At 55.7% G+C, this 27,042-nt stretch overlaps 1 protein-coding gene across 1 annotated transcript in view; it reads left to right on the top strand.

Moving 5' to 3' along the window:
- Positions 1-27,042, top strand: part of UNC13A (unc-13 homolog A) — a 126,609-nt gene that overhangs the window by 71,002 nt on the left and 28,565 nt on the right. Inside the window, exons 23-35 of the mRNA XM_034755596.1 lie at positions 903-1,053; positions 4,231-4,299; positions 4,744-4,833; positions 5,411-5,545; positions 6,569-6,702; positions 7,066-7,151; positions 9,922-10,048; positions 12,256-12,352; positions 13,529-13,672; positions 14,581-14,664; positions 16,506-16,583; positions 17,016-17,104; positions 17,435-17,587. Of these exons, the coding sequence (XP_034611487.1) occupies positions 903-1,053; positions 4,231-4,299; positions 4,744-4,833; positions 5,411-5,545; positions 6,569-6,702; positions 7,066-7,151; positions 9,922-10,048; positions 12,256-12,352; positions 13,529-13,672; positions 14,581-14,664; positions 16,506-16,583; positions 17,016-17,104; positions 17,435-17,587 (1,437 nt within the window). The remainder of the gene's footprint in view (positions 1-902; positions 1,054-4,230; positions 4,300-4,743; positions 4,834-5,410; positions 5,546-6,568; positions 6,703-7,065; positions 7,152-9,921; positions 10,049-12,255; positions 12,353-13,528; positions 13,673-14,580; positions 14,665-16,505; positions 16,584-17,015; positions 17,105-17,434; positions 17,588-27,042) is intronic.

Here is a 27,042-nt window from a genome sequence, read left to right as displayed (position 1 = left end):
GTTAGTCCAAGCCCAGGGTGTGGATGCGGGAGCGAGTTCAGCCGTTCAGACAGACACATGGAGACTTCAGCGTCCCTCCTCGGGCTGGCTGCTACGGAGTCACCCAATGGGCAGGGGAGAGGTGCACGCCGCCTTCGAGCATCAGATCGGTTCTGGTTTGAAGAGAAAGGTGCAGGGCTCAGTCCGCTCCCAAACATACGCACTGCACACACACACCCTACACACTCTGCACATGGCCTATGCACACTGCACCCGCATGCCCTACACACACTGCACACAGCCTACGCACTCTGCACACACACTGCACACGCATGGCCTACACACACTGCCCTACACACATTGCATGTGCACTGCGCACGTACTACACACAGAGCACACTCTTCACACATGCACACACCCTGCACGCACACACACTGCACACATTGCACACACGCACACACTGCACATGCCCACGTGCACACCTTTCACATACACACATCCTGTATGCACACACACACACCTTGCACACCCTTCACACACCACCCCACAATCCAAACCACCCCCTACATACACCCATTCTACAAGCCACACGCCATGCATACATAAACAAACAGATGAACACACTCTATGCGCTATCCCCTTCTGACACACTTGCTTCACAACCCACACGGCACAGAGGCACACACACACAGCAGCCCCTTCTGACACACAGGGCCCATGCTCTACAAAGCACACCTGCCACATGGCACGTACACATCCTACATCCCACGGCCTCCCCCTACCCCCCCCAACTGCACCCTGCTCTCAATACACAGACCACACCAGACCCGTCGTGCAGCACGTCCCATAACTGCAGCATCCCGGCCCTCATGCACGGCCCCGGACTCTGAAGGCCTTGCAGCCTATCATCTCTTCTCTTTCAGTCACTTTGCCTGCCTGTCCTCCAAATACATGTGTCCCGGAGTGCCGGCCGTGATGAGCACCCTTCTAGCCAACATCAACGCATACTATGCCCACACCACTGCCTCCACCAACGTGTCTGCCTCAGACCGCTTTGCTGCTTCCAATTTCGGGGTAAGTCCTATGGTGCGTAGAACTCTCCTTCCTATTTCTCTCTTCTCGGCACCCGTTGGGAGGGGAGTGGAGTAGAAGGAGCCATGCAAAAACATCACCACCAAAGGGCAAGTGCTCCCCGCTTGATCGCCACTTTGAAAACCCTCCATTTTTTCTTGGCAAATTTGCAACTGTTTCACCTAAAAGGGTAAAACTTTGCTTTTAAAAAACCACTGGATGTTTTGAGTGAAATCTGGCCCATTTTTGACCACTGGTGGAAATTGCAATGAAATCATATATAAAAACTCACCCGTTTGATATCAAAAAACCTCCCCACCCACCAGCAGAAAGCAAATCTTTGCAGGCAGGCAGATGCCCAAAGAGAAATCCCGAACGCTTTCACCAAAATCCATTGTGACTTTTGCACGGCCCTGGTAGTTCTTGGTGAAACCTAAATTCAGAGCAAACTCTATAGAACCCCCGACTCCCCACTGCCCATCCGGTCTGGACAAACCTCGGAGAGATTTGCATTTTGGCCCTGATCCTGCAAAGACCGTGGCATGTGTTTGACTGTACTCACGTTGACCAGCCCAGGAAAGTTCAGGGTTCAGAGTTCAGGGTTCAGAGTTCACATGTGTAAAGGAAAGTATGTGCATAAGTGTTGGCAGGACTGGGACATGGGACTGGAAGCTAAAAGCAGGAAAGTTTCTAAAGGTGACAGATTAACAGGTTAAAGGTTAGTTAGTTAGTTACCAAGTATCAGGGGGTAGCCGTGTTAGTCTGTATCCACACAAACAACGAGGAGTCCTGTGGCACCTTACAGACTAACAGATTTTTAGGGCATTATAATTATAATATAATATATATAATAATAATATATTTCTAATAAATCTGTTAGTCTTTAAGGTGCCACCGGACTCCTCATTGTTTTAGTTAGTTAGTTGAGTTAAAAATGATGGTCCCGTTCTTGATCTCTGTTCACCCAGTGCAATTCTGGAATAACCCCATAAAAGTCCCTGCTAGCAAAGCCCTTCCCCCCACAGAGAGACCTTGCAAACAGCACTGGGGCAGCATCCCAGCAGGAAACCAGCCTGGCAACCCGTGTCCGTGCTGAGCGTTCTGGCTGTGGAAGCAGGCTCGGTCCCTTTCCCAACCTGGCTGCCGGCCAGTGGAACGTTTACTTACAATTATTAGTTATTGTCACAGACTCACAGATTGTGCCCACTCTTGGCTCCGTGCGGTCCGTGGGGGGTGCCCCTTTCAGTGAGACAGCCCTTCACGGGGGTCCACTCTCTCTCGGGGTCAGGCCCCACCACCTCCTGGAGCCACACCTCTCTGAGCCTTAGTACGAATTTCTCTCGCTGTAGGCCCCCTCAGGGAGTCCACTCGCTCTGGACCCCCCAGGCCTCCACCCCCGAAGGGGTTGATGCAACCCTGTTCTCTAGACCGGAGTGACTCTCAGCCAGCGTAAAACAGGAGGATTTATTGAGAGATGAACACAGCACAGGAAACTCTCAGGGCCTCAGGCCTGGCCTCCCTCAGCCCAGCATATCCCAGTCTCTCTGCATCCAGGTGGGCTCTGCCTGCTCCCCCTCTCCAACCCTGAGCCCCCCTGCTCCCAGCTGGGCCTCTGAGATCCCCAGCCCCAAGCCCCCCCTCTGTCCATTGTCTTCTCTCCAGGTAAACAGGGTCGTAAACTGGGGCCTCCTCTCCTCGCTTCTGTCCTCTGGCTGGAACCGGCTGGTTAGGTCACTGGGTCCTCACTCTGCAGCCCATTGTCCGCCCACTGGCCAGAACCGGCTGCAACTCCTGAGCTGGGTCTCTGGGTCGGGGTCTCAGGTCACTGGTCGCTGGGGTGTCCATCCTCCAGGCCATTGGCTGGGGTCCCAAGTTCCCTCTCCGGTCCTCTGCAAAACACACTCCCTCTCCCCTCACCTTGTTAAACCAGTAATACCCAGGGAAACTGAGTCCCACCCCCTCCGCATGCAAACCATTGAAACCCCACCGAAAACAAGGAAAAACCAAGGAAATCCCCCACTTCGTCACAGTTATTAGTATTCATTATTTAGTAAGTGCTGATGGGGCACAAGCCCAAGGCCTCAGGCTGAACGCCCTGACTTAGGGCTCTCCCTCCTGTGGGGTAAACCCAGAGTGACTCCAGGAAACTCAGTGGAGTTACTCTAGATTTACAGCTGTGTAAATGAGACCAGATTCCAGCCATTCGGGTTAATTCTGGCAAAGTTCCCGTGGTCCTTACTGAGCAAGGACTTCGGGCCCTTTTAAGGTGGCACCATAGAACTGGCAGGGGCCTCGCAAGGTCATCTAGTCCAGGCCCCTGCACTCAAGGGAGGACTAAGTATTATCTAGACCATCCCTGACGGGTGTTTGTCCAACCTGCTCTGAAAAATCCCCAATGATGGAGATTCCACAACCTCCCTCGGCAATTTATTCCAGTGCTTCACCACCCTGACAGTTAGGAAGCTTTGCCTAATGTCCAACCTAAACTTCCCTTGCTGCAGTTTAAGCCCATTGCTTCTTGTCCTATCCTCAGAGGTTAAGAAGAACCATTTTTCTCCCTCCTCCTTGTAACAACCTTTTAGGTACTTGAAAACTGTTCTCATGTCCCCTCTCAGTCTTCTCTTCTCCAGACTAATCAAACCCAGTTTTTTCCATCTCCCCTCCCAGGTCATGTTTTCTAGACCTTTTGTCATTTTTGTCGCTCTTCTCTGGACTTGCTCCAGTTTGTCCACATCCTTCCTGAAATGTGGTGCCCATTTTATAGGCCAGTTTACGGTTATGTACCGGCGAATCCGGCTCGTAGTAGAGGAGAGCTCGGGCTCCCCTGCACTGGATCTCAAGGGGCTTCTCGACTGAAGGTGCTGGACTCAGCCAGAGCCTGTGGTTCTCTCTGGCTCTCCAGCTCCCATCCCAGCGTCACCACCCGGCTAGGATTAAGCTGCTCACTGCAGTACAGTTTGCTCCTGAGTTTACGTTTGTTTCTGAACCTTCCTGCTAAGTGTAACAGAGAGATGGTAGCTAGCGTCAGTAAACGCGCTCCCCTCACCCAGCACGGCTCTGCTGAGACACACACCCCCACCCGCAGGGACAGAGGGGGGCGGTCTGGAAACGGCTGAGCCGGGGAGGTGGGGAAATGGGCTTTGGTCGCCGTTCTCCCGTTTACTTGGCGTGTCTTTGCAGAAAGAACGTTTCGTCAAGCTGCTGGACCAGCTGCACAACTCGCTCCGGATTGACCTGTCCATGTACCGGGTAAGGGGAACCAGCCCCACACGGGGTGGGGACGGGGATGAATGCCGGCAGCCTTTGAAACGGGCTTCAGAGCTGCTCCCTAGTCACCTGCAGCCGAGTCCCTTGTGCGAGGAGTCTCCTGACACCAGGCTAGAGCCTGTCCAGGGCTCAGGCTGGTCCAGTGGATGAGGTGCTGGAGGGGGATTCAGGAAACTGGATTCTAGGCCTGGTGTCTGCTACTGACCTTGGGTGAGTCATTCTGTGCCTCAGTTTCCCCAGCTATGGGAGCAGCGCTGCTCAGCTTGGAGAGCTGTGGATGTAAATGGGAGGTTTGCCACTGGTTTCAGTGGGAGCAGGATTGGTATTGATCAGACCACCCGTTAGCTCTGAAACTTCAACCAGGGGACCCCCTGCTTGCTCTCCTAGCCGTCAGGTGGCCCTCTAATCTTCTCTCTTTCCTGACAGAACAACTTCCCTGCCAGCAGCCCGGAGAGGCTGCAGGATCTCAAGTCGACGGTGGATCTGTTAACTAGCATCACCTTCTTCCGAATGAAGGTAACGCCCAGTGTCCGCCGGCTGGTTCCCTCTCAGCGGGAGAGATCCCCCAGCTCCCAAAGGAGCAGCCACTTGGCATGGGATCCCTCTGCTTCCAGAATGCAGCTGAGGAGCTATGCCGCATATTAATTAGTTTAATTAATTGCCCATCCTGTGTACTGAAATCCAACACGAATCACCATGGAGTTCACTGGTAATAACAGCGCTTTTGTCGAATGGCATCTAGAGATCCTGGAAGTGACAGCAGTCCCATGCCAGGGCTCTGCCTTGCCGGCTCAGAAGGAGTGGGATTTCTCACCCCGGGGGGCGTCCTGCTCCGGGCAGGCAGCCCAGGGCTGGCACTAGGGACGTGGGCACTGACTGAGGCTCCTTGTGTGACTCGGGCGGCCTGTGATGCATCCCATGGCAGCTTCCCGAGTGACACCTGCTGTCTGGCGTCCCTCCGCTGGCAGCCAAGAGCCAACGCCTGGCACTGCCTGAGCTCCCGGCGGTGTGGGTTTTCTTTTCCAGGCAGTGAGGCCGTCTCGGGTGGTGGCCGTGGCAAAGCGTGACCGTGTCTCCCTTCCCCCTCCCACAGGTGCAGGAGCTGCAGAGCCCGCCCCGGGCCAGCCAGGTGGTGAAGGACTGCGTGAAAGCCTGCCTCAACTCCACCTACGAGTACATCTTCAACAACTGTCACGAGCTGTACAGCCGCGAGTACCAGACCGACCCGGTACGTGGGGCAGGGGGCGGAGCCCCGCCTGGCCGCCCTCCCTGCCGCGGGGCAGGCAGGGCCTTTCGGGGGGCGCCCTCGGGCACTTCCAGATCAGCCTTTGCCCAGGGCAGAGCCTCTCAGCCGCTGGGTAGCGAGAATCTCAGCCCCTAGTTCCCTGTTGCGGCAGCTTTCCTCGGAGCTGTCCCCACTTCCTGTAACCGGCTTCCTCCCGCCAGACCAGGCTCCGCCGGCTGGCTCTTGGGTGGGGACTCGGCCCAGAGGAGCTGTCCTCCCTCTCCTGATTGGGATGGGGACGTGGCCCATCACAGGCTGGCAGGACTGGACCCAGAGCGAGCGCCGTTCAGCATGGGGCCCCCACTGCTCGCCCAGCCTTTCTCCTCCCCCCTTCATTCTGCATCCCTTTCCCTTCCCCATTCCTCCCTTCTCTTTGATCCTCCCTTTGGATCGCTCTTCCTTCCTTTCTCACACCCAGGAGTCCTATAGTGAACCTCACCCTCCCTATCCCTGTCTCCATTGACGCTAAGCACTTCCCCCGTTCGTTTGGATCCAGAGCTAGCGTCTGACTCTGGGGCCCACACGCTGGGGAGCTCTGCAGCCCCCCTTGGCTCGGTGGAGCGTCACCCCATTTAAGGATCAGGCGAGGCACGGGACAGGAGGCTCCGGGAGTGCCTGTTGGCCGGCTGGGATCACCTCTCCCAGAAAAGCCGCGTGTTGTAGAACTCCAGGTTTCCCATATGGGACCAGGGGGAGGTGTACAGAGATGTGCGCCTCCGGGGAGCCTGACTCTAGACTGGACCCCAGCCTGGTTCTGTGCCTGGGTCAGAGCCGCTCTGTCCTGGTCCCCAGAGGATGGGCTGGAAAGGACCTAGCAGGTCACAGCTGTCGCTGATTTCCAAGCCAAAGGAAAATCTCAGCGTCTGGAAGCCAAACCGAGGTTGTGCCCCATGGGACAGCAATCCCTGCATTCCCACACGCGATTAACCCGAGACGTTCCTCCCCTTGTCTTTGGGCTTTTCCCAGACAAAGAAAGGCGAGGTCCCCCCCGAGGAGCAGGGGCCGAGCATCAAGAACCTGGATTTCTGGTCCAAACTCATCACGCTGATTGTTTCGATTATTGAAGAGGATAAGAACTCCTATACACCCTGCCTGAACCAGTGAGTAGCGGCCTGGGAACGGAGTGTCAGGAAAACGGATCTGAGCACTGTGCTGGGAACATCAACGCATGAACCATGGGGATTCTGCACTAGCCTGGGGGGAAACCTCCATGGGCAGCTCTGGGCTTGTCCCTCGCTTGGGATTCCTGTCACCTGCCCGTCTCCTGCCTGGTGGGAGCTGAGTGGAGAAGCATGGAGCCTCCTGGGAAAAGCCCTGGGTGGCCCATGTGAGTGCAGCTGTTCCTGGGTCTGCACTGTGCCCTGGGGGCACCGGGGAGACCGGCCCTCTCAGTCGGAAGTCGTTGGTTTGGGGATTTATTCTGTAGCTGTTGGATTCATCCGTTTTTCCTCCCTTCCTGCCAGGTTCCCCCAGGAGCTGAACGTGGGTAAGATCAGCGCCGAGGTGATGTGGAACCTCTTTGCTCAGGACATGAAATATGCAATGGAAGGTGAGTCTCTCCTGGGCTCAAATATCAGGGGGTAGCTGTGTTAGTCTGTATCTACAAAAACAACAAGGAGTCTGGTGGCACCTTAAAGACTAACAGATTTATTTGGGCATAAGCTTTCGTGGGTAAAAACCTCACTTCTTCAGATGCATAGAGTGAAAGTTACAGATGCAGGCATTATATACCGACACATGGAGAGCAGGGCTGCATCTTGTCGCTCCTCTGCCTCCTGCTGGCAGGTGATGGGGGATCAGCCTCCGTTTCACCGAACCAAAGCCCCGGCAACCCCCAACTCCACCGCGGTCCCCGTGCTGCGGATCCGTGCGGCCGTCGCCATGGGGACGGGACGCGGCGCGTTCCCCTGCTCTCCGAGCTAACGGAGAGTCTCTGCTAACAGCACCGTCCCAGGACGCCAGCGGAGCCGCTCCGGATGCACCCAGCAAAGGGCAGCGCTGCACGTACACACTCCGCTAACGCACGACAAGACCCACCAGAGAAAGGGGCGTTGGGAAGAAGCGGCATCCACCATGATGCTGGCTGTGGGTCGGGGGTGGAGAATGGTCCCAGCCTCTTCCCGGGGGAAACACAGCCGTGTTTCCCTCTCTGCGCTGGTTGCAATGATTTCAGTTTGGAAAATAGTAACATTAACCCACTGCTCAGGGTGGGCCAAGCCCCCGTCCCCAGCTCCTCTCCTGCGTGGAGACCTGTGCATCAGGCAAACACCAGGGCAGCCAGTCACTGGCTAGCTAAGTTGCCTTAGCCTTTATGGAGTCCAAGTCATCTAGTCCGACCTCCTGCAGAGCCTTCCCCAGGGATTCCTGCAGTGGAGCGGCTGTTCATAGAATCATAGAATATCCGGCTGGAAGAGACCTCAGGAGGAATCTAGTCCAACCCCCTGCTCAAAGCAGGACCAACCCCAACTAAATCATCCCAGCCAGGGCTTTGTCAAGCCGGGCCTTAAAAACCTCTAAGGAAGAAGATTCCACCACCTCCCTAGGTAACAAATTCCAGTGCTTTACCACCCTCCTAGTGAAATAGTGTTTCCTAATATCCAACCTAAACCTCCCCTATGAGACCATTGCTCCATCCTCTTTGGATCCCCCCTTCAGGTAGTTGAAGGCTGCTATCAAATCCCCCCTCACTCTTCTCTTCTGCAGACTAAACAATCCCAGTTCCCTCAGCCTCTCCTCATAAGTCATGTGCTCCTGCCCCCTAATCATTTTTGTTGCCCTCTGCTGGACTCTTTCCAATTTTTCCACATCCTTCTTGTAGTGTGGGGCCCAAAACTGGACACAGTACTCCAGATGAGGCCTCACCAATGTCGAATAGAGGGGAATGATCACGTCCCTCGATCTGGCAATGCCCCTACTTATACAGCCCCAAATGCCGTTAGCCTTCTTGGCAACAAGGGCACACTGTTGACTCACTCTGCCCTCTTCCATCCAGTGATCCTACCAAACCCACGGCTGAACCTCAGAACAGCTTCAGAAAGGCACCCAGGCTCGATTTAAAGACCCCGAGAGCTGATGATGGTAGCTGGGGAAGCTGCTTCTTCCTGTTAAGAATTTGCCCCTTGTTTCCAGTCTGTGTTTTCCTAGCCTCATCCTCCAGCCATCGGGCTTCGTTAGGCTCGGGCCTTTATCCACTAGCTGAAAGGGCCCCCTGCGGTCAGATCTCTTTCCCCGGTTAGGTGCTTAGCCCACGTCCTCACTCCTACCATCCATTGACTCCAGTGGAAATACCTTGGCAGATCTGGGCCTTATAGACCATGATCATAAGAACAGCAGAGCTGCCAGACTGGGCAGACCATGGACCATCTTGTCCAGTATCCTGTCTCCCACAGTAGCCTGTACCAGAGCTTTCAGGGGAGTGTACAGAGTAGGGCAGTTGGAATGATCTACCCCATCTTCCCCTCTCGACTTCTGGCAGTCAGAGGTTTGGGGTCGCCCCGAGCATGGGGTTGCGTCCCTGACCATCTTGGCTAATAGCCATTGATGAATCTATCCTCCAGGAACTTACCCAGTTCTGTTTTGAGCCCAGTCATACTTTTGGCCTTCACAATGTCCCCTGGCAATGAGTTCCACAGGTTAATCGTGCACTGTGTGATAAGGTACCTCCCTCTTGTTTATACGAAACCCACTGCCTACTAATGTCCTCAGGCGACCCCTGGTTTTTGTATTGTGCGAAAGGTAAACACACTTCCCTAGTCACTTTCTCTGCACCATTCATGATTTCGTAGCCCTGCCATATCCCCCCCTCCCCTCAGGCCTCTCTTCTCTCAGCTGCGCAGTCCTCACTGCACTGTGGCCTCTTCCCCTTCCCCCAATGCGCCGGGCAGGTGGTGAGCCCCTCCCATCTCTTGCTAGGCGGTGACTCCCCCGCTCACAGGCTGGGGGCAGCTGTTCTAGCCCCTCCAGGAGCACAGCGCTGGGTCGAACTCCACCCTGGGAAGGAACCGTGGTGGCTGGCGTGAGTCTGTGGCTCCCTGCCGGCCTGTTGGCCAATGGCCACTCTCCGCTGTGCCCAGGCTGGCAGCCTGTGGAGCAGGGGGATTTCCAGCCTGGGAGTGCCCCCACCCCCCGAGTCCCTAGCACAGCTCCCGCTGCACCGAGCCCCCTGACCTCCCTCCTTCCGGGCACCGAGCCTGGCCCACACCTCTGGGGATGGGTCCCGGGGAGCTTAGTCTGCACCAGAGCTTTGGGATTCAGCCCGAGGGCGGATGAGCAGCAGGGGGGGTGACCCCTATGACCTCCCTCTCTCCCCTCCTCTGCAGAGCATGACAAGCATCGCCTGTGTAAAAGTGCTGACTACATGAACCTGCACTTCAAAGTGAAATGGCTTTATAACGAGTATGTGACCGAGCTCCCTGCCTTCAAGAGCCGTGTCCCCGAATACCCCGCGTAAGTCCTGGCGCTGCGGGGGGCCGGCCGGCTAGCGGGAGGGGGCTGACAGGGCCGGGTCAGGGGCCGGGGACTCCCGAACGACCCCTTGGAGTTAAAAGCAGGAGGAAGAATCCAAGGAGCCGGGCGCACCCCCGGCTCAGAGCCGGTGCCCTTCACGCCAGCAGCTGCTCTTCGGCCTGGCCAAGTCTCAGGGACTCATGAAGAAAGTCACAGGGGTGTAAGACAGGACATTGGTTGCAACAGTGTCTGCCGTGTGTTCCCAGGCACTGGGAGCGCGGTGCAGTCGGGGGCTGGTTCTCTGCTGCCAGCCTCTCCTGGGGCCATTTACGCTCGGCTCTGCTGCATTTCCACAGCCCCGGGTGCAAACACCAGCCCAGGGTGCCAGGCGGGGGCGACTCAGGCCTCTGCAGCGCCACTCAGCACTCCAGGGGGGGAGGCAGTTGGATTGAGACACTGGGCAAGGCGCACATCTAGGGTGACCACACGTCCTCTTTTCACTTTGGGAAATACGGTCACCCCACGCACGTCTAACACTGGGTGTCCTCTCCCCTTGCAGTCAGTGGGGGGGAGAGGAAGGAGGGAGGAGCAGGATCTTACCACCCTGTGCCTCTGTCATACCGACCTCCTCCCTTCTGCTCTTCACCCCTCCATTTGCTCGCTCCCCTTCCCTTCCTCGCCCTCCTTCCTCCTCACTAAGGGTCCGGCTGCGCTCGGAGCTGGAGCTGGAATTAGCTCGAGGCGACATGCCTGCGCTACGCGGATCGCAGGAGCGGTGGGAAGGGCTGGCCCCCCAAACACACATCTAGCATCGCGGGCGGGTCACCCTGCGGCTGAGCAGGCACCGGAAGCGTTTATCGCCTTGTGCTTGGCAAGTCCAGAGCCGGCCGGTTTCTGGGCTGCTGCCGTGTGTTCCCGGCGCTCTTTCAGCCTTTCCGCCTGTGCTCCGGGTGTTACCCAGGCCCAACAGGCTCCCTCCCGTCAGCGGGAAATGCAGGGGCCCGAGGGCTCAATGGCTGTAATTAAACGCCGGGCCTGCATCCCATTCTCCTGCCTGCTCTGGTGGGTTTGTGATCTGCAGCTCAGCTGGGAGGGGAGACAGAAAACCAACACCCACCTCCTCTGGGATCCTGGGGACCGGCTTCCCCTCTGGCACCCGCTCCCAGCCGGGCTCCGAACGAGGCTCTCTTAGTTATCCGCTGATAAGTCTCCGTAGGAGTGCTCAGGGGGACAGTCAGGAAGCTTCATGATCTCCCAGTGGGTCAGTGCTACGCTAGTATTTCACTCCAGCAGCGAAAGGCTTGATGTCCTCAGCACGTGGGTTCCTTAGCGCTCCGGGGGCCTGGGAGACAGACAAAACTCCATACACTGGGGCCAGGACTTGTCCTTCCCTAGGCAACCGCGGCACTGAGTGGCCAGCCCAGCTGCTGTCTGTTTCCTGCTGACGGGGCTTGCGGGCAGGGGTTAAGAGTGTCTTCCAAGCCCAGGTGCCTGTTCAGAGGGGGCAAGGAAGCACCTGGCCCCAGAAGCTGCCTCCCAAGGGAGCTAAGGCTCCCACCTCTGTAGCAGAGCCGAGGTGTGTCTCAGTGCGCTTTGGGAAGGGACCGAGGCCAGGCGCCAGGTGTGCTTCAGGAGATGGATTCTGATTTCTGATTTTGACCCCATGCAAGGAGGACCAGGCAGCAGCACTAGGCCCACGCAGGGTTCTGTGGGCAGAGCGGGGTGAGCAGGCCCAGGGTCGAATGCAGGAGGCCGGATTGTCAGAGGTGCTGAATCAGAGTGACGGGACACGGGCCGGATTCCCCTCTCATTGTCCCCGGTGTAAATCAGGAACAGCTCCAGAGATGCCACTGGGCACAACTGTCTTTCTGCCCACGTGAGCGCAGTCCCCGTGGCCTGCAGTGGAGCTGCCCCGCGTTATCCCAGGGAGGGCAGACCTGGGCTCAGTGGGATCATGGGTGGAAGAGGAGAAGCCGGCCCGATGGATTGGAAGCCAGTGGAGTAAATGGATAACAGAGGGCAGACGCTGGCTGGGAACCCCTCTGCCGTGTGGTCTGTGTGGGCCAGATGCCGAGTGCAGACCGCATAACGCATCAAACCGACCTCTTTCCCCTTCCCTCTCGTGGGCTTGTTGGAGTGTTATTCCAAACAGCAGGGACGTGAGCCCCTCTCCCGCTGCCCCATCTCCCCATCTCTTTCTCTTCCAGCTGGTTTGAGCCTTTTGTTATCCAGTGGCTGGATGAAAACGAGGAGGTGTCCCGAGATTTCCTGCATGGAGCGCTGGAGCGGGACAAGAAGGACGGGGTAGGGTATAGAGCTGAAAAGTGACCCGGAGGGACGTCTGCCACCCGGGGGTGGGCTCGAGTCTAGCCCAGGCGCTGAGTCGCCATTCTAGGAGCCTGGTTCTCCCCTCCCACGGGTGTAGTGCACTGGGGTTTCCCTCGGGGGGAGCGAGCAGAGCGTCCAGCCCTCCGAATGTAGCCGTCTGTCAGGACAGCCCTTGCAGGCTGGGGCTCCACCTCCCCGTGGGAACGAGGGGGGGCACGTGTATGTCAGTACCTGAGCTGCCTTAAAAACAGCCATATTCACCCACCGGTGCCAGAGCCCCTCTGCCCCGTGGGGCGGGAAACCAGCCAACCTACCCCCGCCGGTGCCATGGAACAGGCACCTTGGCAAAGCCAGTGACAGCTGGAGAGGGAAACTTCGAGAGAACTGCCCGAGGCCATCCCCCAGAACAGGAGTCGGACCCAGGCCATGCGTGGTTAGAGACCAGTTAATCCCCACCCCTGGCTGTTTTTCATTGGAGATATCCTATCTCCTAGAACTGGAAGAGACCCTGAAAGTCCAGCCCCCTGCCTTCACTAGCAGGACCAAGTACTGATTTTTGCCCCAGATCCCTAAGTGGCCCCCTCAAGGATTGAACTCACAACCCTGAGTTTAGCAGGCCAATGCTCAAACCACTGAGCTATCCCTCCCACCCTGAATGCACTTCTGGGTCCCTGCCGGGCCGGGCAGTGCTGGACATGCTGCAGGAGGGGCTCTCTCCCGGTTATTTCTGATCCTCCAACTGGAACCAGGCAGCAGCAGGCACATGGCCAGGAGCCTGGTAGCGTCAGCGTGCAGGGCCAGGCCATTTGGAGGAAGCCAAGCTTGGCAGCTGGGTTTATGAAGAGAGAAGCCTTGATCTGAATAGGGAACTGGGAATAGGGATCCCTGGGTTCTATTTCCAACTTTGCTCCTGACACCTGTGTGACCTTGGGCCAGTCACAGCCCTGCTCTGTGCCTCGGTTTCCCCACCTATACAATGGGATACTCACCTGCCTTCGCAAAATGCTTTGAGATGCTCAGATGAAGGCAGAACGTAAAGGCAGCGCAGCAACTGCGTCTGTGACACATCACCCAGGCCCTGGGCTCTAGCTCTGAGCCCAGAAAATAACCTGTTCTTTCCTATGCTCTGCTCCCCCCTGTCTCCTGCCCCAGTTCCAGCAAACCTCTGAGCACGCTCTCTTCTCCTGCTCCGTGGTGGACGTCTTCTCCCAGCTGAACCAGAGCTTTGAGATCATCAAGAAGCTGGAGTGCCCCGACCCGCAGATCGTCGGGCACTACATGCGGAGGTTTGCCAAGGTGAGGGGCCAGGAGACACGCTGGGTCCAACCTTGTGTTTACACTGCTGTGATCCCCACCCCGGAATGACAATGGTCCCAGCTTACACAGAGCCAGGCCTCAGCTGGAGCCGCACCTGTACCCGTTCAATCGGCCGGGCGCCGACATGCTGCTCACCTGGCCAGTACCAGAGCTGGGCACCTGGGACTGCAGGGTGGAGAAGGCGTAGGACCGGGCTGTATCATAACTGAAGGGGATTCTTTGTTGAGGCTGCTGGACCCAGGCAAACCCTGCGGTTACCCCGGGCTCGCTAGCTCCTGGATTAATTAAACGCTGCAGGCTTGACTCCGGTGACTCACACTTCCACGGAGTGACCCCAGCCTGGAAGGGAGCTGAGCGCTGCGTCGCCTGCCCCATGTCAGCACATCGCCTCGCCCCGGCTGGACCAAAGCGATGTGCTCCTGTCCCAGGGCCCCTCCGTGTGCCATGTGCCAGCCATGGAAACCTGAAGCGCTGGTGCTGAGGAGGAACGGCAGCTCTAGGAGGTGCCTCCTGCCCACACCTATCTCCAGCGCCTCCTCCTGGGCAGTGTGGGGGCAGGGAATGGGATTTTATGGGGTTAATTCAGGTCTTGTATAACAGAAAGTTGTGGGGGGCCAAGAGTGGGAATAGGGGGGTGGCAGCATCTCCATTGACATGCCCCCCACCCCGACAGTCACACCTATGCACAGCACTGACACACAACAGGGGCCGTTTTGTTCCCTGGAGTTCAGTTTGCAGCTTCGTCGGCCCAGAGCGATCCTCGGGCAGTTTATTTCAGACCAAATCTGGATTTCACAGTCTCGTTCCTTTCCTTTTCTCTTGCCTTGCCTTCCTTTGCCGCTCGCTCTGCTCTGCCCCCGGCCCGGCCCGGCCTCTCCTGCCTGCAGACCATCAGCAACGTGCTGCTGCAGTACGCCGAGATCATCTCCAAGGATTTTGCTTTGTACTGCTCCAAGGAGAAGGAGAAAGTGGTGACGTATCCCCTCCTCCTACCTTGCTCTCTTCCCTGCCGATTGGCGGGGCCACTTTCTGCCGCGGTGTCGCCATGCCACCGATGCCTCCAGACCCCCCGGAAGCAATTAGCACCCATCTCCTCTGCACCCTCCCTCTCCTCTCTGTTCTCCGGTGGCTGCCTTGAAAGGCCCCGTCTCTGCTATTTGCAGGATGCTCTGGGGCACCCGTTCCCAGGAGTGATTCTGCCAGGCTGGCTCCGAACCCCTGGGACACTTTGGATCCACACAGGGTTCTGAACTTGGCAACCTGTCTCTCCAGTGGGCAGAACCAAAGCCCATCCTATCCAAACCCCGCCAGAGTCTGGGGAGCTCTAGATCTGCACCCGGGCCCCAGCGCCACAGCTCCCCCTGCTGGGTGGGCACAGCCAGGCCCACGGTACACACTGACGCATGCTTACCCACCCATCCAACCCCCCCACAAGTCACGTTTCATGCCCAGGCATGGGCGTACAAAGGCGTCGCGGGGCAGCCCCATTCCTCACCCATGAGACACGCTCCCTTTAATCCGGCAAAGAGGTCTCTAGATATGGGGGGGCCCATTTCTCCTACTGGCACTGGTATAAAGCAGGAGTCCGTTGAGTCCACTCCATGGACTCCGATGGAACTGGCAGACCCACCCCCAGCTCAGAGCGGGCTCTGGGGCATTGAAGGCACCGCTGTCAGGCCAGCTGGGTGGTAGCTCGATCCCACCTGCACACTCTAGGAGAGTTTGCATCCTCGCTCCAGCAGGCCAAGTTCACCCCGTGGCATAACTCCATTGGCTTCGCTAGAGTTCTGCACGGGAGGGATTCGGCCCAGTGTCTAAAATGTCAGGCTGTTGGCTAGACGAATGGGTGGAACAGTGACCCTGCCCCCCGGCCAGCGAGCGCCTGGGGTTTCCAAGCAGGGCCAGAGAGCTGGGAGATCCAGCCCTGGGTGCCTTGCTCTCATGACCGGGGAGCACCGGGCCTCTCCTGGGCGTGTCACAAGGCAAGCCAGTGCAGCTGGGGAGCTGGATGAAGGTGGGATGTGGAGTTTGGGGGCTCCTGTGACTGGAGAAGGAGCTGCTGGCTCAGGCCGGAGCCCCTCCCCTCCTCCCTCCCATCAAGTCACATGGGCTGAGAAACCTCTTCTGGAAAACGCTCCCACGCTGACCGCTCCACCTCCTCGCCCCCCTGGGACAGGATTCCCGAGCCATGCCCTCCAACAGCGCTGGGAATTGGGAGAACCCCATCTGCCCCCTGCTCTGCGGCCGACTCTCCAGCTCTCGCTCCGAAGTTTGGAGGCCTTCTGCTGGGCCCCTAAATCCTGCAGCAAGGTCTCCAGGTGCTGCGCACCCCAACCCCCAGTGAAATCAATGAGCACTGAGGGGGCTCAGTGTCTCTGGCATATGGCCACTTAGCCAGGTGGCTAATGTGGCTATAGATCCCTCAGGGGGGGCAGCCGAACTGTGACCTCTCTGCCCCGCATCTCTAACGTGAGCTAAGGAGCGGGGGAGGTCCACACCCGCCTGGGCGGTGAAATCAGGCATGCAGACACGGGCCCGAGGGTTCATAGTTAACGCTAGCCCAAGTGTTGGCTGGGGGGTGGATGATGAATCTTCAGGGCTTCAGCCAGGCTCTAACTACTAGAGACCCGGAGATCAGATGTTGGGCAGCCTACCCCACCATGCCTGCTGGCCACTATCAGAGACAGGACCCAGGGAGCTGGACTTGGGTCTGAGCAGGTCTGGCCGTTGCTGTGTTCCCCACTGCTGTGATCGCAGCCAGTAGGGTGTAAGCGTCCCCTGCTAACCACCTCTCCGTCCGGTCCCCCTCTAGCCCTGTATCCTGATGAACAACATCCAGCAGCTCCGTGTCCAGCTGGAGAAGATGTTTGAAGCCATGGGGGGGAAGGAGGTTTGTACCGGGACGCCCTGCTCTTTCCTGCGGCTGGGCCCCTGGAGGGGGTATGCCCCGAAGTTTAAAGGCCCCATAGTGAGGCTCCGCAGTGGTACGTCCCAGTCGGGTGGGATCCCCCACCCCCAGCGGGGTGCCGCTGGCCCCCAGGGCATGGCAATGCAGTGGCCCCTGTCTCCTGGCCCCTGGGCAGGAGTGCCGTCTTGCCGTGCTGTGAGCGACCCAGCACACCGCCAGCAATCCATGGGCAGCTTCTGTCCTCGCCCGGCTTTCACGCCAGCTTCCACCCGAGACGGACTCGGTCCTTGCTGCCCAGTGCATTCTGGGAGTATTCTGGGGACCACGGGCTCCCGTGGCCTGCGCAGCCCCCGAGTGTCACGCGCTGCCCGCAGAGGGGCAGTCTCTGTTAACCAGGCACGTCCCCCCTTGCAGCTGGACGCCGAGGCCAGCGACATCCTGAAGGAGCTGCAGGTGAAACTCAACAACGTCCTGGATGAGCTCAGCAGAGTTTTTGCCACCAGGTACGCCGGGCAGAGGGGCCCGGGGGCTGCCGGGGAGAGGGCCTGGCGGGAGGGGTATAAATCTTCGGGTACAAAGCACAGGCTCGGGTTCTGCTCCTGTTCGGAAGGAGGCTCCGTGTGTGGTGATTCTGGGGCTGAGCCCCGAGGGTCACGGCTGGGTTTGGGGCTGCGGGGGGGGGGGGGGGGGGGCCGGGGGGGGGGGGGGGGCGCGGGGCGGAGGGGGGGGGGGGGGCGGGGGGGGGGGGGGGGGGGGAGGCGCTGGAGCAGGGCGTTCCTGGCGAGGGGCTCCCCGCCCTGCTCACGGAGCTGCCTGCGCCCTGTGGCGCCCAGTTTCCAGCCGCACATTGAGGACTGCGTGAAGCAGATGGGCGACATCCTGAGCCAGGTGAAGGGCACCGGGAACGTCCCCGCCAGCGCCTGCAGCAGCGTCGCTCAGGACGCCGACAATGTCCTGCAGCCCATCATGGACCTTCTGGACAGCAAGTGAGTGCAGGAGGCTTGGGGGGCACGGGGGGGGGGTGCAGCAGGGGGGCTGGGAAGGGTACGCGGGGTGGGGAGGGCACAGCATGGCTGGGGGGCACTGCGGGGTGGGAGAATGAGGAGGGCTCAGTGAGGGGCAGGGCACTGCAGGGGAAGGTCCTGTGCCCTGTGATCAGCGGGGTGACTAGGCCGCTCTGCCCAGAGGCCTGCGCAGGACCAGGTGTGGCGCTCAGTGGGCAGTGTCTCCAGTGCTCCATGGCTACCCCTGGCCAGGGGTGCTCTGCTGGGCCCAGGGGTGGCTCTCATGAGCAACTGGGTCCCTCCCTGCACCCCAAGCCCTGTGCCCACCTAGTGCCTGCTGTCCCCGGGGCACAGCCTCTCTCTGCCCCTGGGCATGTCCCCCCTACTATTCCCCGTCACATCCCCGTGTGCCCCGAGGGGAGCCCACCACCCCCTGGGGCGCTCTGCAGACAGCCGCGGGCCGGGTGTTCCTTTCATCCCCATGACCTCAGACTGGCAAAAGGCCGAGCCCATGTCGGGTGCTGCTTTTGCTCCCTGGGTAGCACAGAGCCCTGCCCAGAAGCTGGGGACACTGGGGTTCGGGCGGCTGGCGTCCCTGCACAGGCTGGGACAGGGCTAGGGTGGGCCCTCGGCCGCCATGGGAGGGAAGGAGCCACTAGTGCAAAGCACAGGAGTCAGACGTGGCCAGCAGCTGGCAGGGGGAGCAGGGCCCAGAGCACCAGGACCAGCCCACACAGGCTGAGCGTGTTGGAGTTGGGGGTGTGTGTCTGTGGGAGAGTCCTGGAGAGTGGGGGGGGGCATTGTGTGTGTGTGTGTGTGTGTGTAGGGGCATGGTGTGTGTGTAGCGATGTGTAGGGACTTTGTGTGTGTGTGTGTGTGTGTGTGTAGGGGCTGTGTGTGTGTAGGGGCTGTGTGTGTGTGAACATAAGAACGGCCATACCGGGTCAGATCAAAGGTCCATCTAGCCCAGTATCCTGTCTACCGACAGTGGCCAATGCCAGGTGCCCAGAGGGAGTGGGCCAACAGGCAATGATCAAGTGATCTCTCTCCTGCCATCCATTTCCATCCTCTGACAAACAGAGGCTAGGGACACCATTCCTTACCCGTCCTGGCTAATAGCCATTAATGGACTTAACCTCCATGAATTTATCCAGTTCTCTTTTAAACTCTGTTATAGTCCTAGCCTTCACAACCTCCTCAGGTAAGGAGTTCCACAAGTTGACTGTGCGCTGCGTGAAGAAGAACTTCCTTGTATTTGTTTTAAACCTGATGCCTATTCATTTCATTTGGTGACCCCTCGTTCTTGTATTATGGGAATAAGTAAATAACTTTTCCTTATCCACTTTCTCCACATCACTCATGATTTTATATACCTCTATCACATCCTCCCTTAGTCTCCTCTTTTCCAAGCTGAAGAGTCCTAGCCTCTTTAATCTCTCCTCATATGGGACCCGTTCCAAACCCCTAATCATTTTAGTTGCCCTTTTCTGAATCTTTTCTAGTGCCAGTATATCTTTTTTGAGATGAGGAGACCACATCTGTACGCAGTATTCGAGATGTGGGCGTACCATCGATTTACATAAGGGCAATAATATATTCTCCGTCTTATTCTCTATCCCCTTTTTAATGATCCCTAACATCCTGTTTGCTTTTTTGACCGCCTCTGCACACTGCGTGGCCATCTTCAGAAAACTATCCACAAGGACTCCGAGATCTTTTTCCTGACTTGTTGTAGCTAAATTAGCCCCCATCATATTATATGTATAGTTGGGGTTATTTTTTCCAATGTGCATTACTTGACATTTATCCACATTAAATTTCATTTGCCATTTTGTTGCCCAATCACTTAGTTTTGTGAGATCTTTTTGAAGTTCGTCACAGTCTGCTTTGGTCTTAACTATCTTGAGCAGTTTAGTATCATCTGCAAACTTTGCCACCTCACTGTTTACCCCTTTCTCCAGATCATTTATGAATAAGTTGACTAGGATTGGTCCGAGGACTGACCCTTGGGGAACACCACTAGTTACCCCTCTCCATTCTGAGAATTTACCATTAATTCCTACCCTTTTGTTCCCGGGCTTTTAACCAGTTCTCAGTCCATGAAAGGACCTTCCCTTTTATCCCATGACAGCTTAACTTACGTAAGAGCCTTTGGTGAGGGACCTTGTCAAAGGCTTTCTGGAAATCTAAGTACACTATGTCCACTGGATCCCCTTGTCCACATGTTTGTTGACCCCTTCAAAGAACTCTAATAGATTAGGTAGGGTATGTCTACACTACGAAATTAGTTCGAATTTATAGAAGCCGGTTTTATTGAAATCGGTTGTATACAGCCGATTGTGTATGTCCACACAATAAAATGCTCTAGGTGCTCTAGTCGGCAGACCGCGTCCACAGTACGAGGCTAGCGTCGACTTCCGGAGCATTGCACTATGGGTAGCTATCCCACAGCTATCCCACAGTTCCCGCAGTCTCTGCCGCCCCTTGGAATTCTGGGTTGAGATCCCAATGCCTGGATGATGCAAAACAGTGTCGCGGGCGGTTCTGGGTACATGTCGTCAGGCCCCTCCCTCCCCCGTCACAGCAACGGCAGACAATAGATTCGCGCCTTTTTATCTGGGTTACCTGGGTTACCTGTGCAGACAACATGGAGCCCGCTCAGCACAGCTGAGCTCACCATCACCATATGTCCTCTGGGTGCCGGCAGACGTGGGACTGCATTGCTACACAGCAGCAGCTGCTAACTGCCTTTTGGCGGTAGACGGTGCAGTAGACTGGTAGCCTTCATCGGCGATCTGGGTGCTGGCAGCCGTGGGGCTTGCCTTTTGGCAGTAAATGGTGTATTATGACTGTTAGCCGGCCTATTACAAGTCGGGTCATCGCACGTTAGCAGAGTCTTCCCTGAGCAGCAGCTCGTGCAATAGGCCTGAAGACCATCGTCATACACCGCCCAGTATTTGCTGCCAAGCACCCAGAAAGATGCCGAGGGCTATCAGTCACGCTGCACCGTCGTCTTAAGATGTAAAAAATAGATTTTCTCTGTATTCATTTGCTTCCCCCTCCCTCCGTCAACAGGGTTTTCAGTTTAATCTTTGGGGGGGACCAGTCTGTGACAGTTGTTTGTGTCTCTCCCTGATGCACAGCCACCGTTCTTTATTTTAATTCCCTGTGCCTGTACGCCATGTCGTCACTCGGCCCCCCTCCCTCCTTCCCCTAGGCCGTCAGATACTACGTTTGCGCCACAGCTCGAGCCGAGAAGCGGTTCGCGCCTTTTCTTTGAATTCTGGGTTGAGATCCCAATGCCCGGATGATGCAAAACAGTGTCGCGGGCGGTTCTGGGTACATGTCGTCAGGCCCCTCCCCCCTCGTCACAGCAACGGCAGACAATAGATTCGCGCCTTTTTACCTGGGTTACCTGTGCAGACAACATACCACGGCAAGCATGGAGCCCGCTCAGCTCAGCTGAGCTCACCGTCACCATATGTCCTCTGGGTGCCGGCAGACGTGGGACTGCATTGCTACACAGCAGCAGCTGCTAACTGCCTTTTGGCGGTAGACGGTGTAGCATGAGTGATAGCCGTGGGGCTGGCAGCCGTAGTGCTGCATTGCACCAGCCCCTTGCAGGCGATGGTATATTATGACTGGTACCCGTCGTCGTCGTACTGGTATGGCTGTCAATCATGGCCACCTGGGCAGACATGCTACTGTTTCGATGATGACGGTTACCAGTCATAATATACTATTTTCTGCCAATTGCCCAATATTGTCTGCTAAGCACCCAGAAGAGGCCGAGGGCGATGCTGGGTGCTGGCGGACGTGGGGCTGGCAGACGTGGGGCTGCATTGCTACACAGCAGCAGCCCCTTGCCTTTTGGCAGATGATGGCATATTATGATTGGTATCCGTCATCGTCATACTGGTATGGCTGTCACTCATGCTGCAGCGTCGGCTGCCACCTTAAGATGTAAAAAATAGATTTGTTCTGTGTTCATTTGCTTCCCCTTCCTCCGTGAAATCAACGGCCTGCTAAGCCCAGGGTTTCCAGTTTAATCTTTGGGGGGGACCATTCTGTGTGACAGTTGTTTGTGTTCCTCCCTGTTCCTGTACCTGTACGCCATGTCGTCACTCGGCCCTCCCTCCCTCCCGCCCTCCTTCTCCTGGTCCATCAGATACTACTTTCGCGCCTTTTTTCTGACCAGGCGCCATAGCTAGCACTGGGATCATGGAGCCCGCTCAGATCACCGCGGCAATTATGAGCACTATGAACACCACGCGCATTGTCCTGGAGTACATGCAGAGCCAGAACATGCCAAGGCGAAACCCGGACCAGGCGAGGAGGCGATTGCAGCGCGGCGACGAGAGTGATGAGGAAATTGACATGGCCATAGACCTCTCACAAGGCACAGGCCCCAGCAATGTGGAAATCATGGTGTTACTGGGGCAGGTTGATACCGTGGAACGCCGATTCTGGGCCCGGGAAACAAGCACAGACTGGTGGGACCGCATCGTGCTGCAGGTATGGGACGATTCCCAGTGGCTGCGAAACTTTCGCATGCGTAAGGGCACTTTCATGGAACTTTGTGACTTGCTTTCCCCTGCCCTGAAACGCCAGGATACCAAGATGAGAGCAGCCCTCACAGTTGAGAAGCGAGTGGCAATAGCCCTGTGGAAGCTTGCAACGCCAGACAGCTACCGGTCAGTCGGGAATCAATTTGGAGTGGGCAAATCTACTGTGGGGGCTGCTGTGATCCAATTTGCCAGGGCAATGAAAGACCTGGTGATAGCAAGGGTAGTGACTCTGGGCAACGTGCAGTCAATAGTGGATGGTTTTGCTGAAATGGGATTCCCAAACTGTGGCGGGGCCATAGACGGAACCCATATCCCTATCTTGTCACCGGAGCACCAAGCCACCGACTACATAAACCGCAAGGGGTACTTTTCAATGCTGCTGCAAGCCCTGGTGGATCACAAGGGACGTTTCACCAACATCAACGTGGGATGGCCGGGAAAGGTACATGATGCTCGCGTCTTCAGGAACTCTGCTCTGTTTCGAAAGCTGGAGGAAGGGACTTTCTTCCCGGACCAGAAAGTGACCATTGGGGATGTTGAAATGCCTATCGTGATCCTTGGGGACCCAGCCTACCCCTTAATGCCATGGCTCATGAAGCCATACACAGGCAGCCTGGACAGGAGTCAGGACCTGTTCAACTACAGGCTGAGCAAGTGCCGAATGGTGGTGGAATGTGCATTTGGACGTTTAAAAGCGCGCTGGCGCAGCTTACTGACTCGCTCAGACCTCAGCGAAAAGAATATCCCCATTGTTATTGCTGCTTGCTGTGCGCTCCACAATATCTGTGAGAGTAAGGGGGAGACATTTATGGCGGGGTGGGAGGTTGAGGCAACTCGCCTGGCCGCTGATTACGCGCAGCCAGACACCAGGGCGGTTAGAGGAGCACAGCAGGGCGCGGTGCGCATCAGAGAAGCTTTGAAAACGAGTTTTGTGACTGGCCAGGCTACTGTGTGAAACTTCTGTTTGTTTCTCCTTGATGAACCCTCCAACCCCCCCCCCGACCCGGTTCACTCTACTTCCCTGTAAACCAACCACCCCACCCCACCCTCCCCTCCCCTCCCGCTTGCAGAGGCAATAAAGTCATTGTTTTTTCACATTCATGCATTCTTTATTAGTTCCTTACAGAGGTAGGGGGATAATTGCCAAGGTAGCAGGGATGGGTGGGGGAGGAGGGATGGAAAAGGACACACTGCATTTTAAAACTTTAACTCTTATTGAAGCCCAGCCTTCTGATGCTTGGGCGATCATCTGGGGTGGAGTGACTGGGTGGACGGAGGCCCCCCCACCGTGTTCTTGGGCGTCTGGGTGACGAGGCTATGGAACTTGGGGAGGAGGGCTGTTGGTTACACAGGGGCTGTAGCGGCGGTCTCTGCTCCTGCTGCCTTTCCTGCAACTCAACCATACGCTCGAGCATATCACTTTGATGCTCCAGCAGACGGAGCATTGCCTCTTGCCGTCTGTCTGCAAGCTGACGCTACCTATCGTCTTCAGCCCGCCACCTCTCCTCTCGTTCATGTTGGACTTTTCTCATCTCCGACATTGACTGCCTCCACGCATTCTGCTGTGCTCTATCAGCGTGGGAGGACATCTGCAGCTCCGTGAACATCTCGTCCCTCGTCTTACGTTTTCTCTTTCTAATGTTCACGAGCCTCTGCGAAGGAGAAACATTTGCAGCTGGTGGAGGAGAAGGGAGAGGTGGTTAAAAAAGACACATTTTAGGGAACAATGGGTACACTCTTTCATTACAAGGTCGCATATTTCGGCTTGCAGGCAGCCATCGTAGGCCACAGTGTTTTGGCTTATTTAACCTTCTTAACATGCGGGAAAGGTTGCAAACAGCAGCGCATTTCCCATCTCAAGGATGAATTGGGTTGTCCATTTAAAATGGGGTTTCAATGTAAAAGGAGGGGGCTGCAGTTTCCCGGTTAACATGCGGCACAAACACAAGTAAACCACCACCCCCCCCACACACACACACACGATTCTCTGGGATGATCACTTCACCCCTCCCCTCCACCGCGTGGCTAACAGCGGGGAACATTTCTGTTCAGAAGAGCAGGAACGGGCGCCTCTGAATGTCCCCTTAATAAAATCACCCCATTTCAACCAGGTGACCGTGAATGATATCACTCTCCTGAGGATAACAAAGAGAGACAAGGAATGGATATTGTCTGCATGCCAGCAAACACCGGGACCATACGCTGCCATGCTTTGTTATGCAATGATTCCAGACTACGTGCTACTGGCCTGGCGTGGTAAAGTGTCCTACCATGGCGGACGGGATAAGGCAGCCCTCCCCAGAAACCTTTTGCAAAGGCTTTGGGAGTACATAAAGGAGAGCTTTCTGGAGATGTCCCTGGAGGATTTCCGCTCCATCCCCATACACGTTAACAGACTTTTCCAGTAGATGTACTGGCCGCGATTGCCAGGGCAAATTAATCATTAAACACGCTTGCTTTTAAACCATGTGTAATGTTTACAAATATTTACAAAGGTACACTCACCAGAGGTCTCCTGTGTGCCCTGAGGGTCTTGGGTGAGTTCGGAGGTTACTGGTTCCAGGTCCAGGGTAACAAACAGATCCTGGCTGTTGGGGAAACCGGTTTCTCCGCTTCCTTGCTGCTGTGAGCTACCTACAGTACCTCCATCGTCATCTTCCTCGTTCCCCGAACCGTCTTCCCTGTGTGTTTCTCCAGTGAGAGAGTCATAGCACACGGTTGGGGTAGTGGTGGCTGCACCCCCTAGGATCGCATGCAGCTCCGCGTAGTAGCGGCAAGTTTGCGGCTCTGCCCCGGACCTTCCGTTTGCTTCTCTGGCTTTGTGGTAGGCTTGCCTTAGCTCCTTAATTTTCACGCGGCACTGCTGTGTGTCCCTGTTATGGCCTCGGTCCTTCATGGCCTTGGAGATCTTTTCTAATACTTTTCCATTTCTTTTACTGCTACGGAGTTCAGCTATCACTGCTTCATCTCCCCATATGGCGAGCAGATCTCGTACCTCCCGTTCGGTCCATGCTGGAGCTCTTTTGCGATCCTGGGAGGACTCCATGACGGTTACCTGTGCTGATGAGCTCTGCGTGGTCACCTGTGCTCTCCACGCTGGGCAAACAGGAAATGAAATTCAAACCTTCGCGGGTCTTTTCCTGTCTACCTGGTCAGTGCATCTGAGTTGAGAGCGCTGTCCAGAGCGGTCACAATGAAGCACTGTGGGATAGCTCCCGGAGGCCAATAACATCGAATTCCGTCCACACTACCCCAATTCCGACCCGCAAAGGCCGGTTTTATCGCTAATCCCCTCGTCGGAGGTGGTGTAAAGAAACCGGTTTAAAGGGCCCTTTAAGTCGAAAGAAAGGGCCTCGTTGTGTGGACGTGTCCAGGCTTAATTCGGTTTAACGCTGCTAAAGTCGACCTAAACCCGTAGTGTAGACCAGGCCTAAGACACGATTTCCCTTTACAGAAACCATGTTGACTATTGCTCAACAGTTTATGTTCTTCTATGTGTCTGACAATTTTATTCTTAACTATTGTTTCGACTTATTTGCCCGGTACAGACATTAGACTTACTGGTCTGTAATTGCCGGGATCACCTCTAGAGCCCTTTTTAAATATTGGCGTTACATTAGCTATCTTCCAGTCATTGGGTACAGAAGCCGATTTAAAGGATAGGTTACAAACCTTAGTTAATAGTTCCGCAACTTCACATTTGAGTTCTTTCAGAACTCTTGGGTGAATGCCATCTGGTCCCGGTGACTTGTTAATGTTAAGTTTATCAATTAATTCCAAAACCTCCTCTAGTGACACTTCAACCTATGACAGTTACTCAGATTTGTCAGGTTTGGGAATCTCCCTAACATCCTCAGCCGTGAAGACTGAAGCAAAGAATTAATTTAGTTTCTCCACAATGACTTTATCATCTTTAAGCGTTTCTTTTATATCTCGATCATCAAGGGGCCCCACTGGTTGTTTAGCAGGCTTCCTGCTTCTGATGTACTTAAAAAACATTTTGTTATTACCTTTGGAGTTTTTGGCTAGCGGTTCTTCAAACGCCTCTTTGGCTTTTCTTATTACATTCTTGCACTTAATTTGGCAGTGTTTATGCTCCTTTCTATTTGCCTCACTAGGATTTGACTTCCACTTTTTAAAGGAAGTCTTTTTATCTCTCACTGCTTCTTTTACATGGTTGTTAAGCCACGGTGGCTCTTTTTTAGTTCTTTTACTGTGTTTCTTAATTTGGGGTATATATTGAAGTTGGGCCTCTATTATGGTGTCTTTTAAAAAGCACCCATGCAGCTTGCAGGGATTTCAATCTAGTCACTGTACCTTTTAACTTCTGTTTAACTAACCCCCTCATTTTTGCATAGTTCCCCCTTTTTGAAATTAAATGCCACAGTGTTGGGCTGTTGAGATGTTCTTCCCACCACAGGGATGTTGAATGCTATTGTATTATGGTCACTATTTCCAAGCGGTCCTGTTATAGTTACCTCTTGGACCAGCTCCTGCGCTCCACTCAGGACTAAATCTAGAGTTGCCTCTCCCCTGGTGGGTTCCCGTACCAGCTGCTCCATGAAGCAGTCATTTAAAGTATCGAGAAATTTCGTCCTGAAGTGAAATGTTCCCAGTCAATATGGGGATAATTGAAATCCCCCACTATTATTGAGCTCTTAATTTTGATAGCCTCTCTAATTTCCCTTAGCATTTCATCATCACTATCACCGTCCTGGTCAGGTGGTCTATAGTAGATCCCTAATGTTGTATTCTTATTAGAGCATGAAATTACTATCCATAGAGATTCTATGGAACATGTGGATTCACTTAAGATTTTTACTTCATTTGATTCTACATTTTTTCATATACAGTGCCACTCCCCCCCCC

Source organism: Trachemys scripta, chromosome 22 (genome assembly GCF_013100865.1).
Source record: "Trachemys scripta elegans isolate TJP31775 chromosome 22, CAS_Tse_1.0, whole genome shotgun sequence".
In the NCBI taxonomy this organism is placed as follows: Eukaryota; Metazoa; Chordata; order Testudines; family Emydidae; genus Trachemys; species Trachemys scripta.
This window is presented reverse-complemented; position numbering and strand designations above follow the sequence as displayed.